We start from the raw sequence: 13,603 nt of genomic DNA on the forward strand, positions 1-13,603 counted from the left end.
TAATGTTAAATAGCGTTGCTGGCCTCACTGGGCCGAGCGCCCGGAAACCCATGACAATTCCCGCTCGCTACACACTTGGAAACCTTTCCGGAGATCCCCTCCATTATTTAACCTTGTTCCCAACTCGCTGTACATGAACAGTTTGAAAAATCATTTAGCCTCTGGAGATAATTAAAATGTTCCCTATTTAATATAAATAAGGAGCATCTATTTGCTGCTGTAGTGTATTCGCCAGTCATACCCAACCAACTAATGAGTGGGATGTACTGGTGCAAATTCCGCAAGGCTGCACTCCTGCTGTGGAGCTCCTCAAGAAGAGCGTGTGAGTTGGATATGCAGAGTTATGGAAAGAAGCACCTCTTGCTTTAGCCTCTCCCCAAGGCACACCAGCAAACACACCATCTGATGCCCTGGATCAGCTCTTGAAGCAAATTACACCCCATCTACCTACCCCACCCCGCCCCCAACTGTTGTCCAGATTAAAATGAAGAAACTGCTTTTTTCGCATGGAGTGCATTGACATATTCTATGAATGAAACCAAAGAAACCTGTTATTCTTGGGGCTGAGGGGAGAAGGTGGGGTAACATTTCCTGACAAGGAGCCATGTCCTCCTTCATTTGGCTCAACTTAATGAAGGAGATGCTACACAAGAGGAGAGCAGTCAGTTTGTATGACTTAATAATCCAGGGAGAAAACGGAGTCTGAAAGGGCAGCAAACACAAAGAATTGGATAGTCTGATTGGGATGTCTCAAAATGTCTCAAAAAACCCAGAAAATAACCCGTCTCCAGTTTAAGGGAGAAAGCACCCCACACGTTGAAACGCATGCCTGCATTAGGGCAAGAGGAATGCTCTTGGAATGGACTTGCCAAAGGACACCAAGATGCCAACCAGCCCATAGCTGAGTGGCAAGATTCACCACTGGGCCACTACCAAGGTGATTCATTTTGAGAAAACAGTTTGCTGCTTATATAATCCAACAAGTGCCTCTTTTCCTGAGTATACTGTTGGCCTGATATTCAGTCACCTTTAACATACCTTCAGCATAGAAAGCAGGGAGTGCTCTCACCAGTGGGTGAACTACACTGATTACTGTAATCAAAAAGCCTGCAATTATACAGTCCAACCCATACACACTAAAAAAAACACCTCACAAAGGCACAATTGTAGGAAGAAGAAGAAAATAAGACCCAATAAGTTAAAAATGTTTCTTGTTACCTTTTCTACCCCAGTGCAATATACAGAATTAATGCAGAGCAACTAGATTAACAATCAGTAGAAAGTCTATTGAACTGTAAACTGGGTTTGTGTTCAAAGTTGTCAGGAGATTACAGTAATGGGTGGGCATGCTGCAATTAACATTTTTCAAGTGTCATATCTCTTTGGAGGAATTAATGACCATGCACTGTGACTATATTATTGTATCCTCAGTCAGTATGTAGCATACAGTATCCCAATACCATGCCTAGTGTGTGCTCAGTGTCCAGAAAATGGCACTAAATCACAGCTTCACTTCAAATGCGTCTTAGGTGCAGAAAATGGTGTAGGGAAGTCAGCGGTCATACACTATTGGATCCAAAGGGTGTGCTTCACATGCAAGTCTAGAGAGTGGTTATTAGCAGGTAATTGACCATAAGGAAGAAGTGAGTGGCAGAATAACAGCTCCACTCAACTCAGTCCCCACAGACACCCATTTAAAAGAGAGGTCCTTGGGTGGCAATCTTGAATGACAATATTACTCGACTTTTCTCTCTTCCTAACTTGGGGGTTGCTACTCATCTAAAAGCTATTGAGGTAAGTGAGCCTGGAGTCTCCTGAGGCTCAGGACCACATCAAGCTCTCAGGGCAAGACATTTCTTCAAAATGTATATATTATAAATAGAACAAATGAGGTCCTCTTGGGTCCCACCCATTTCTTCCTCTAGGTTAGTTAATGGGCTACTTCCAGTCAGTATAAAAATTATTCTGATATTACATTCTAAAATATTCAGCTTTCTATTCACACATCCATAAAATCTGATAAATCGTCGATATTGAGATTACTAATTTGTTCTTTAGTGAGATGTGGGCGTAGCTGGCAAGGCCGGCACTTGTTGCCCATCCCTAACTGCTCTTGGACCCAATTGCTAAACCATTTCAGAGGGCAGTTAAGACTCAACCACATGGCTGTGGATCTAGAAGTCACAATTCGGTCAGACCAGGCAGTGCTGGCAAAGGACATTAGTGACCCAGGCAATCAATGGCAGTTTAATGGTCACCATTACTGAGCCTAGCTTTACATTCCAGATTCATTTGTTGAATTTTAAATTCCATCAGGGAATAAGATTGGCAGGGTGGGATGTGAACCCTTGCCCAAGAACATTAGCCTGGGCTTCTGGATTACTAGTCCAGCGACTTGTCATTATGCCACCATCTCCCCAAATTTGTGCTTGCTTAATTTGAAGGCCAGTTGGATAGTGAATTAGTATACATTACTTAGATGGTGAGTGCAGGTGGACTAGAGGAACAAAGGAACCTTGGACTATAAATGCACCAATCACTAAATGTTGTGCCACAGGTTTAAAAAGGCCATAAAAAAAGCAAACAAGGCTTGGAGGGATAGAATTGAAAAAGAGGGAAGTTATGCTAAACATGTACTAGACCTTAGTTAGAGTCAGAGTTTTTTCCAGCACGGAAAGAGGCCCTTTGACCCATCATGTCCTTACAGGCCATCAAGCACCTCTTTATTCTAATCCCATTTTCCAGCATTTGGTCCACACAGCCTTGTATGCTGCATGCAGTTCTGCTCACCATATTACATAAAGGATATAGAGAAACTGGAGAACATGCAGAGATGATTTACAATGATGCTCCGAGGAATGCCAGTGTGCACAGATCAGGAAAGGTAGACAGGCTGCGACTCGTTTGTCTCAAAGCACAAGGCTACATAGCTGGCTTTTAAAGCAGACCAAGGCAGGCCAGCAGCACGGTTCAATTCCTGTACCAGCCTCCCCGAACAGGCGCCGGAATGCAGCGACTAGGGGCTTTTCACAGTAACTTCATTGAAGCCTACTCGTGACAATAAGCGGTTTTCATTTTCAGTTAGAAAGTTGAGGAGTGTCTCAATATAGAAAGCATGTTTCCTCTTATGGGGAAGCCATACCTAGAGGCTATCTCCCATCAACAGAATCACCACAAATGAAAAATTGTGAGGCTGCAATTGCAAACTGGATAATTTAGGGGATAATCATTTGCCATGCAATTCCCAACCATTTCATGGGGAACACCATAACGTACTGCACGAGCAGGAGGCGGATATTGGAAAACATTGTGGATAGGATTTTTCGGCCGCATCCGCCCAAGACCGGAAATTCCCGCCCGAGGTAAACAGACTATTAAATGATCCATCAAATTTTCCATCCCGTCCACAATGATTCCCACCATGGATGGGAGCGGAACATTTATCATAAAGAACTACAAAAATCCAACTGAACCATTGCTCAAGTTACCTGGCATGTTATTGTGGAACATTTTAATTTGACAGTCAGAAATATAACAGTGGTCTTAGGCATGAATATACTTGCACACTATAAAGCCGTCACACAGGTTTCGGCCTACCTTTTTGTCCAGCTTTCGTCCAGCCATGCTAAGGGTGATTACTCTATTATCTGATATTTCTTGGGCACTTATCTGCAAAGATAAGAGAATGCATTAACATTACATTTCGTAAAATGTATTCAGTTAATTGCCTGCCAACACATCTGCTGCACACCAGGTGGGTGACTTTATAATCCTTTAATGCCAGCATAAAAATACACTTGTGGAGGAGCAAGAATAAGACCAGGACCCAGATTTCTGCTCCCGGGCCGGGTGCACAGAGACAGGAGATTCCTCCCCACGCTTCAAAACTGGCTGCCCAGACGTCAGTCTGGAGAGAGCAGACTGGATTAAAAGGCAACTCGGAAAGAACTGAGGAGGATGCTAGGTGAAGACATGGGCTGGACAGAAGGCCTTCCACGGGGTTCCGGCATGTTGTAGAAAACATATTTTAAAAAAAGAATAAAACATGAAACATCTCTCCAGCCCTTACTCCTCCACAAACCCCCCATGCCAACCCATGCCACCTCGTGCTCCCACCCACCCATGGCCCTTCAAGCCCCAAAGCTAAGGTATGTCCCTAGACAGTCCCTATGGCTCCTCATGCCTCCCTATGTGAAGCTATGCCCCCCTACCAACTCCTTTGGCCCTTTATAGCCATGTTAACTTATACCCTTCTACTCAACCCTTCATAGCCTCTATGCCAACCTATTGTCAACTCATGACAACCCATGCCTCCAACCCACCACACTGCCGTTACACCTACCACACCAACTCATCTGGTATCCACCATGGACAGGCCTCAGGACGCAGGCAAAGATTAAATAAAATTCTAAAAAACAGTCTTAAGTGGCTATTGTAGACAACAATATTTCATTTCATTTCATATCGAAAAAAACACTCCCATGCATAACATGCCATTTACTATATTTACATTCCTTCAATAAGGCCTTATAGCAACAATTTCACTCAAATGCACAATCCCTTATAACAACAAACACTGTAATTCACCTGACATCAAATAATCTATAACCATTTGAAACTCTTGGTTAAACTGTGAAATCGGAAGCACCCTCCTGTGATAATGGATGGATGTGAAATCAGTCATAGAGCAATAATCCAGTAATGGAAGCCCTCAGGTTTATGTCAACAGACTTGAATAAATTAAATAACCAGCAACCATGCTTTTTAAACATTCCCCCCAAATATTTAAAGGGCAGGACTTTTAAACGTCTTGACAACTCCCTTTGATAGTTGTTCTAACACTTTTGACAGCTGATTTTGACAGGCATGTGACAGTTTAAAATGAACTTGACAGAATGCAGGTTTACACACATTGATGCCTACTTTTCACCATCCCAAAGGATGCTGTACACCCCCCCCCCCCCAAAGGGCACCTGACCTCGCCCAAAGGGTATCCCAGGACCATATCTAAAGGGATGCCTTACCTCTTCAAAGTGGCTCCCTTATCTCTTCAAAGGGGCTCCCTGGCAATGCAAATGAAACCACAAGTTCAGCCTACTTTTACCAGTTCTAATCTGGACACTTTGGGTTTCAGACTCCAAGGGCTGATAATTCGGTTGCGTGCTAACAACGGGTTCTGTACCTGGAAATTGCTGTTGTTCCTACTTCCAGGTCCGCCATGGTAAGGCAACCGATAATATGGTAATTGCTGTGAATTAGCAACAAGGTGGGCTAGAGACAGTCACCCTGGCAAAATGAATGCTTGAAGGCGAGATGTCCGGTCTCTGAGGCTGCAGGCTGTGACCTGGAACAGGGTAACGACCAGCTCTTTAAAAGGCCCACTGGCACAGGACAGTGTCATGTGACCCATCCACTGATCAACTGAGTGCATGTTCCAGGCTAGCCAGGTAAGTTAATTTAAATTTGCGCGAACTCTTGCCAACCATGTCCACCATCATAGAAGAAATTTTAAAATAAGCAACTCTCCAACCTTTTGGTTTGAGAAGTTGTACATTTATTTCCATGCAGAGATGTCTATACCAAAGAGAAAAGGGGAGAAACGTTCTAAAGGGGGCAAAGCTGCCACTCAGTGAGGCCGCCTTTCCTACCCTCCTTCATGCAGCGTATGATCAAAGTGACAAGTTCATGCCGAGTGCTGAGAAAAGGAGGAGCAAGAGTTCACCAAACCCCTTCTATGGCAGTGGCGAGACGTATCACAGAAACCTTTTGCCATAATAAGGCATTCCTGGTGTCAAAGGCCATTCACTCGATCATGGCCAGGGCCACCAACAGGAGCAACACTGTGGCCCCTCCACTCATCATTGCCCTTGCCCTTAGATGATTGGTTGTCATCTGGCATGTCATCATCCCCCAAGGCATCTCCTCCATGGATGGCGATGTTATGGAGTGCACGGCAAACCATGACCATCAGGGACACTTTTTAAATTTTATTTAGAGTACCCAATTCATTTTTTCCAATTAAGGGACAATTTAGCGTGGCCAATCAACCTAACCTGCACATCTTTGGGTTGTGGGGGGGAAACCCACGCAAACACGGGGAGAATGTGCAAACTCCACACGGACAGTGACCCAGAGCCAGGATCAAACCTGGGACCTTGGCGCCTTGAGGCAGCAATGCTAACCACTGCGCCGCCGTGTTGCCCTCATCGGGGACACACGAGGGGAAGTAATGTAGTGCACCTCAGATCAGCCCATAATAGGAATTGCATCTTGAGGAGACTCATGGTTTGCTCCAGCCATGGTGCTGGTGTGGCTCTCACTGTATCTCCACTTTGCATCAGGTCTGGACACCTTCATAAGTGTCATTAGCCATCTTTTCAGCGGATAACCCTCATCAGCTAATAGCCAACCCTCCAAGGATGTAAAAGGTCTGGAATCTGAGAGTTTCTATTGGGTGTACGAGTGTGACAGCCTCCCAGATACTTGGCACACACCTGCATGACCCTCTAATTATGATTGCACACTAGCTGCACAGTGATCAAGTGGAAACACTTTCTGTTTACAGAAGGGCTGTCCAGCAAGAGGCTCAACGGCTACAGGAGTGCAGTCAATGGCTCCCTACACCCTTGCGAAACTGGTAATCGCTCTATCCATTTGAATTTGAACATCCGGCGAGAAACAGATGTAATTCCCTGCCCTTTGGAATGTTGGATCTGTGAACCCCTTGATTAAATGGTGTGCTGCAGGCTGCGTTATCCCAGTAATGTCTCCACAGGCGGCCTGGAATGAGCCTGTTGCCAAGATGTAAATAACTTGTCACCTTCAATGCAACAGGCACTGGATGGCTCCCAAGGCAATTGGATGAGATCTCCCCTGCGAGCATCTCACATAGTAATGTCACAATTGCTCTGAAAAGCCTGAGTCCCCTGCAGCAATCCTCACTCAAGTGTAGGCAGCTGGAGGCAGCACTGTGGCACAGTGCTTAGCATTGCTTCCTCATGGCGCCGAGGTCCCAGGTTCGATCCTGGCTCAGGGTCACAGTCCGTGGGTAGTTTGCACATTACATAGTACATAGAACATACAGTGCAGAAGGAGGCCATTCAGACCATCAAGTCTGCACCGACCCACTTAAGCCCCCATTTCCACCCTATCCCCGTATCCCAATAACCCCTCCTAACCTTTTTGATCACTAAGGGCAATTTATCATGGCCAATCCACCTAACCTGCACGTCTTTGGACTGTGGGAGGAAACCGGAGCACCCAGAGGAAACCCACGCAGACATGGGGAGAACGTGCAGACTCCGCACAGACAGTGACCCAGCGGGGAATCGAACCTGGGACCCTGGCTCTGTGAAGCCACAGTGCTATCCACTTGTGCTACCGTGCTGCCCATATTCTCCCCGTTTGCGTGGGTTTCGCCCCCATAACCCAAAGGTGTGCAGGGTAGGTGGATTGGCCACGCTAAATTGCCCCTTAATTTAAAAAAAATGAATTGAGCACTCTAAATTTATTATTAAAGAAAGTGTAGGCAGCTGAATCAATGCCCCTATACCCTTGGGGTGGCATAAACTGGCTGAAGTGAGTGTTCCTGAACACCACCTTACCATTGGGGACTGGCGCTGCTGCTTTGTCTCCTTCCTGAGGAATGATAGCATCCTGAGCCTCCATTCCCTTCTTCCTTTCACCCTACTACACACCTGCACCTAATCCTTCTCTCCTCCTCACTGGAGGTTGTGTCTCTAAATCAGACAACAATCCCCACCTGTCTCGCACACTCTTCACCCCTCATACTGGTTAATAGACAGGCAAATGTTCCGTCAAAAGAGCCCTTTGAATCAGAGGAGAGTTCTCCTCATGATAAATGCCCAAAAGGTTCCTCTATCCACTCATATGAACATTCCTCAAAGTCAATACAATTAGAACTGCAAAGCTGAGGCTCTGGTCTCAGCTGCCTTTTTAAAAACCCATCCAAACAAACTACTCTTAAGAAAGCAGATTCCCCACTCATTGTAAATTTTACCCTGATGGTGTATTACTGTCTTCTGACCATATTATTGCAGCGAGATGGATGGGGTGTTAATTAGTTGAATTGCCTTTTAAATTGATAATTAAATAATGTGGGTGGGTTCCTGGCTTTTTGAGCCATCGGTGTGCCATATCATTGCAAACCGGTGTGATGACATCCTAAACTGAGTGCAATGTCAACACAGCCCTTAATATGTTCCGTAAAGAACAGTTTTTTTGAGGAGGCGGAGGACAAGTGTGGGCTCTGGGAGGGGGGGGGGGGCGGGGGGGCAGTCCTGCGAACCATGTGCATATGATCTGGGCGTGTCCGAGGCTGAGGGGATTTTGGCAGGGATTTGCGGATGTCATGTCAGAGGTCCTGGAAGGGAGAGTGACGCCGAGTCCAGAGGTGGCAATATTTGCAGTGTCGGAAGATCCAGGAGCGTTCATCGACTTCTTCAAGGAAAATTAGGGGGGGGGGGGGGGTGTGGAGGAAGGGAGAGGCATGGAACTGACGAATAAGGGTAGGAAAACTAATGAAGGGAGAACCGTGAGATGGAGTAGTTACACGGACCACGATAGTCAGGATTTATTCTTGGGGGGGAGATGGTTATGTTATTGTGAGTTTTTTGTTTGTTGGATTTCTTTGTTTAAAAGGTTAAATTATAAATGCCTTAATAAAATATTTTCTAAAAAAAAAATGTGGGAAATCCTCCGGATCTTGCAGCGTAAAATTCAGTCCCAAGGCGACCAAAATCTCACTGAGTGTAGGCGGTTGATGCTTTAACTGGTCGGCTGCCCCATAAAGCCCATATGTGCAAAACGTCCTCAGTCCCAATTCCCACCGTGCGAAAATGGGAATTGCGATCGATGGGGGCAGGACATACGATTTTCCATCACTCCCGTTATTTTCACCTCAAGAGAGAGACTCTCCACTATGGCAAATATCTGGACGCAAGTGCATAAATTGAAGGTTAATTTGGACATTTCCTTGGATGTTAAGCAATAGCATCAAGCACACTCAGATCAGCTAGATAATGAAGAATGAAGCTTACTCTGAGATTCCTGACTATATTTCTTCCCTGCAGACCTTATTCCAAATACTGATTCACGGAGTTAGAAACCCAACACAGTAGAACTGGTCAGAATGATCAATCTACTTGGCCTTACTGCTTCACCAAGCACATATTGGTTTAAGAGTTTATTTTGTTATCATTGTGATGGTCAATATTAAATTTGACTGTACCATTATTGTTCCTTTTCCAGCAGGTTTCCCATTGGTCAGAGTAAGCGGCCGCGTCATCTTCTTGCTTGAAACAATCTGCGTCATTAATCAAAAGTTTACATTTAATAGGTAAGTAGTGAAGACTGGTGCTGCTTTGGAATAACTAATGGTCATACAAAAAGTCAGACCTACCACTCCGAGAGTACATGAAAATTCTCCAAGAAAGTCGTGTTCATAAAGCTGTTTGCTGGATTTGTCCTGGTCAAACAAGGCAAATTTCAATTTCTGTACTTCTTCAAAATGATAGTCTACCACAAATTTCTTGGCAAATACTGGATTTAGGTTGTTCATGGCTGTCTCTGTTCGGCCAATCTGTCAGAGAAGATACAATAAGAAGGGTTTCATTTTACGTTAAGTTCTACAACAGAGGTAATTTTATGGTGGACATTTATTTCCGGATATACACTGGTGAACATGTTGGGAGACTTTCGATGCTAACTTTGATGTTCCAGAGGTTAGAGATGTGGGGAGGCTATTTAGTTCAATGGATTTTTGGCTGGAAATTTCCAGTCTTTATTACTCACAAAACTAATTCAATAGTTGCATCTTCTTGTAACATTTTTGTTTAGTCCAAATTGGTGTGATCTGCATGTGTTGGCAGTCCCTCCCAACATGATTGATTCTTAGCTTCTCTCTGAAGTGGTATTACAAACCACTTCATTGGATTAAATTACTCCAAGCAGTTCAAAATGTTGTCCCATCACCACATTCTAGGGCAAGTAGAGATGGGCTTTGCTAGTGATGCCCACATTCTTACAGACAATTGCATTAGAAACAAATTAAATTTGTCTTCATTAGTATCTATTGTTGTATTTCATCCCTCAAGATCAGGGGCGAAATTCTCCGACCCCCAGCAGGGTCGTAGAATCGCCTGGGGGCGCCTAAAATCCTGCCCCCACCGTGGCAGAGATTCTCCGCCACCCGGCAAGTGGCGGCGGCAGGAATCTCGCCACTCCGATCGGCGAGGCCCCTGCGGTGATTCTCCGGCCCGGATGGGCCGAAGTCCCGCCGCTGGGAGGCCTCTCCCGCCGCCGAGGTTTGAACCACCTCTGGAACGGCGGGATCAGCGGCGTGAGCAGGCCCCCGGGGTTCTGGGGGGGTGGGGGGCGATCGAACCCCGGGGGGTGCCCCCACGGTGGCATGGCCCACGATCGGGGCCCCCCGCTCAGACTCCGGGCCAGTGCCATGGGTGCACTATTACTCCTTCCACGGCCGCCATGGCGGAAGCGGAAGAGAACCCCACATCGCGCATGTGCCGGCAGTGACGTCAGCGGCCAGCTGCCGCTGACGTCACTGCCGGCGCATGCGCGGACCGGCGAAAGCCTTTTGGCCAGCCCCGCTGCCGGGGGCGCCAGTTTTTTGCGCCGGTCTTCTGGTGGCAACCGCTCCGGCGCGGGGCTGGCCCCCAAAGGTGGGGAGAATTCCCCACCTTTGGAGAGGCGCGACCCCTGAGTGGTTGGCGCCACTCCCCTACACCGGTACCCTCCGTCACGCCGGGTAGGGGAGAATGCCGCCCCAGAGATCCAAATTACGGGCGGGATTCTCCGACCCCCGCCGGGTTAGAGAATCGTCGGGGGGGGGGGCGGCGTGAGTTCCGCCCCCGCCGGCTGCCGAATTCTACAGCATCGGACAATTGGTGGGGGCGAGAATTGCGCCCTGCTGGTCGGCGGCTGCTCACAGTGACCCCACCGGCGATTCTCCTACCCGTGATGGGCCGAAGTCCCGCTCGTTCTATGCCGGTCCAGCCGGCGTAAATTGGACTAGGTCCCCTACCGGCGGGACCTGGCGGTGCTTGCGGGCTCCAGTGTCCTGGGGGGAGGCGCGGGGCGATCTGGCCCCTGGGGGTGCCCCCACGGTGGCCTGGCCCGTGATCAGGGCCCACTGATCCGCGGGCGGGCCTGTGCCGTGAGGGCACTCTTTTCCTATGCGCCGGCCATATAGGCCTCCGCGATAGGGCGGCGCGAAGGTGAACCACCCCTGCGCATGCACGGGGATGACGTCAGCAGCCACTGATGCTCCCGCGCATGCGCAGACCCGCGCCGGCCGGCGGAGTCCCTTCGGTCGGCGAGACGCAAACCACTCCGGCGTCGGCCTAGCCCCTGAAAGCGCGGAGGATTCCGCACCTTTGGGGTGGCCCGACGCTGGAGTGGTTCACGCCACTCCATCCCGGCGGGACCCCCGCCCTGCTGGGTACGGGAGAATCCAGGCCTACATTTTCTATGTAAATCAAACACCGGGAAATGTGGGCCGGGATTCTCCGATGTCCCGGCCAAGTGTTGACGCCGACGTCAAAACCGGTGCGAGCGACACTGGCGTCAATGGGCATCCATGCCCAAGCCTTCACCCCTTCCTCGGGGGCCAGTACGGCACCAGAGTGCTGTGCGCTTAAAAGCTGGCGCGACACGGCTGGCAGGGGCCCATGCATGCGCGCCACGGCCGGCGCGGTTCCATGCATGCGCATGGGTTGCCGTCTCTGCACCAGCTCCCAGGAAATACGGCGGCGCCCTACAGGGGCCTGCGTGGACGAACATAGCCCCCCCCCCCCCCACCGGAAATAGCCAGCCCGCCCGCCGATTGGTAGGCCCCGTTTGCAGGCCTGGCCACCATGGAGGCCCATCCTCCGGAGTTGGATCCCCCCCCCCCACCCCCAACCAGGACGGCCCTCGCAGCCAGAACTCCGAGGTCCTGCTGGGTGGCACCATATGTAACCCACGCCGGTGCGATTGCCGGCGATTCTCCGCGTCGGTGCAGCATGGTGCAAATCTCACCCCCCCCCCCCCCTCCTCCCCCTCCCCGCCGATTTTCCAACCCGGCGCGGGATCAGAGAATCCCGGCCGTGATCTTCAGCAATTTTCGGCATTCTAATTTTTTTGGAATTCAGGTTCCAGCCAATTTAATGATGAAACACTCTGGGATTGATTCTCCATAAAAAATCTCCGAGTGCGGCGCCGCCAACACAATTCAACGGTAATTGGTCCACTTAACAAGGCCTCATTGGCTTCTTGCCGCAAATGAAGGCGCGCCAGCCGATTCGCCAGCATCGCGCCGGCCAGCCCCCCGCTAACATGATCGAACAGCACTTAAGGTGCGCTTGCTCAGCCAACCCCAGGCAGCTCGCAACAATGGCGCCCAGTAGACAAGCCCCAAGATTCGGGGACACTGACCTGGGGATGCTCCGAGACACAGTGGGGGCTAGGAGGGATGTCCTGTTCCCCCAGTCCCGGAGGGTGAACCATAGGGTAGCCAGTGCTGCCTGGGATGAGGTGGCGGCAGTTGTGAGCTCGGCGAGTGTGACCAGGAGGACTGGCCTCCAGTGCTGAAAAAAGGTCAACAACCTACACTGGGCAACACGAGTAGACACCAAAGCACACCCCCCCCCCCCCCCCCCCCCCTCCCCGGGAGCATCCGCCCCCAACCTCCCCCCACCAACCCTCCCTCCACACACCCCCTCCCACCACTGTGAACCACGTGTGTGGTTAACCATGCCCCCTCTATCTCTCCTCAGGAAAAGAACAAAGAATAAGGAACAATACAGCACAGGAATGAGCCCTTCGACCCTCCGAGCCTGTACCGGTCGGTCATGGTACCAACCTTTGCCAAAACCCTCAGCACTTCCTTGTGCCATAACTCTCGGTGCCTATGCTATCCAGGGGCGGCATTCTCCCCTACCCGGCGTGACGGAGGGTCCCGGAGTAGGGGAGTGGCGCCAACCACTCAGGGGTCGCGCCTCCCCAAAGGTGGGGAATTCTCCCCACCTTTGGGGGCCAGCCCCACGCCGGAGCGGTTCCCACCAGAAGACCGGCGCAAAAATCCGGCGCCCCCGGCAACGGGGCTGGCCGAAAGGCTTTCGCCGGTCCGCGCATGCGCCGGCAGTGACGTCAGCGGCAGCTGGCCGCTGACGTCACTGCCGGCGCATGCGCGATGTGGGGTTCTCTTCCGCCTCCGCCATGGCGGACGCGGAAGAAATTAGTGCAGCCAGGGCACTGGCCCGGAGTCTGAGCGGGGGGCCCCGATCGCGGGCCAGGCCACCGTGGGGGCACCCCCTGGGGTTCGATCGCCCCCCCCCCGCCCCCCCAGGACCCCGGGGGCCTGCTCGCGCCGCTGAGCCCGCCGTTCCAGAGGTGGTTTAAACCTCGGCGGCAGGAGAGGCCTCCCAGCGGCGGGACTTCGGCCCATCCGGGCCGGAGAATCACCGCAGGGGCCTCTCCGATCAGAGTGGCGAGATTCCTGCCCCCGCCACTTCCCAGGTGGCGGAGAATCTCTGCCACGGCGGGGGCGGGATTTTAGGCGCCCCCAGGCGATTCTCCGACCCTG

The 13,603-nt window shown here is 50.3% G+C and overlaps 1 protein-coding gene across 3 annotated transcripts in view; it reads right to left on the reverse strand.

The window, feature by feature from the left end:
- Positions 1-13,603, reverse strand: part of cpne2 (copine II) — a 360,136-nt gene that overhangs the window by 316,514 nt on the left and 30,019 nt on the right. For all 3 annotated transcript variants that reach the window (XM_038806867.1, XM_038806868.1, XM_038806869.1), the window contains exons 3-5: positions 9,422-9,601; positions 9,251-9,325; positions 3,598-3,669 (exon numbers count right to left, since the gene is read on the reverse strand). In XM_038806867.1, coding sequence (XP_038662795.1) covers positions 3,598-3,669; positions 9,251-9,325; positions 9,422-9,601 — 327 coding nt within the window. The remainder of the gene's footprint in view (positions 1-3,597; positions 3,670-9,250; positions 9,326-9,421; positions 9,602-13,603) is intronic.

The sequence above is a fragment of the Scyliorhinus canicula genome, chromosome 9 (assembly GCF_902713615.1).
Source record: "Scyliorhinus canicula chromosome 9, sScyCan1.1, whole genome shotgun sequence".
NCBI lineage: Eukaryota > Metazoa > Chordata > Chondrichthyes > Carcharhiniformes > Scyliorhinidae > Scyliorhinus > Scyliorhinus canicula.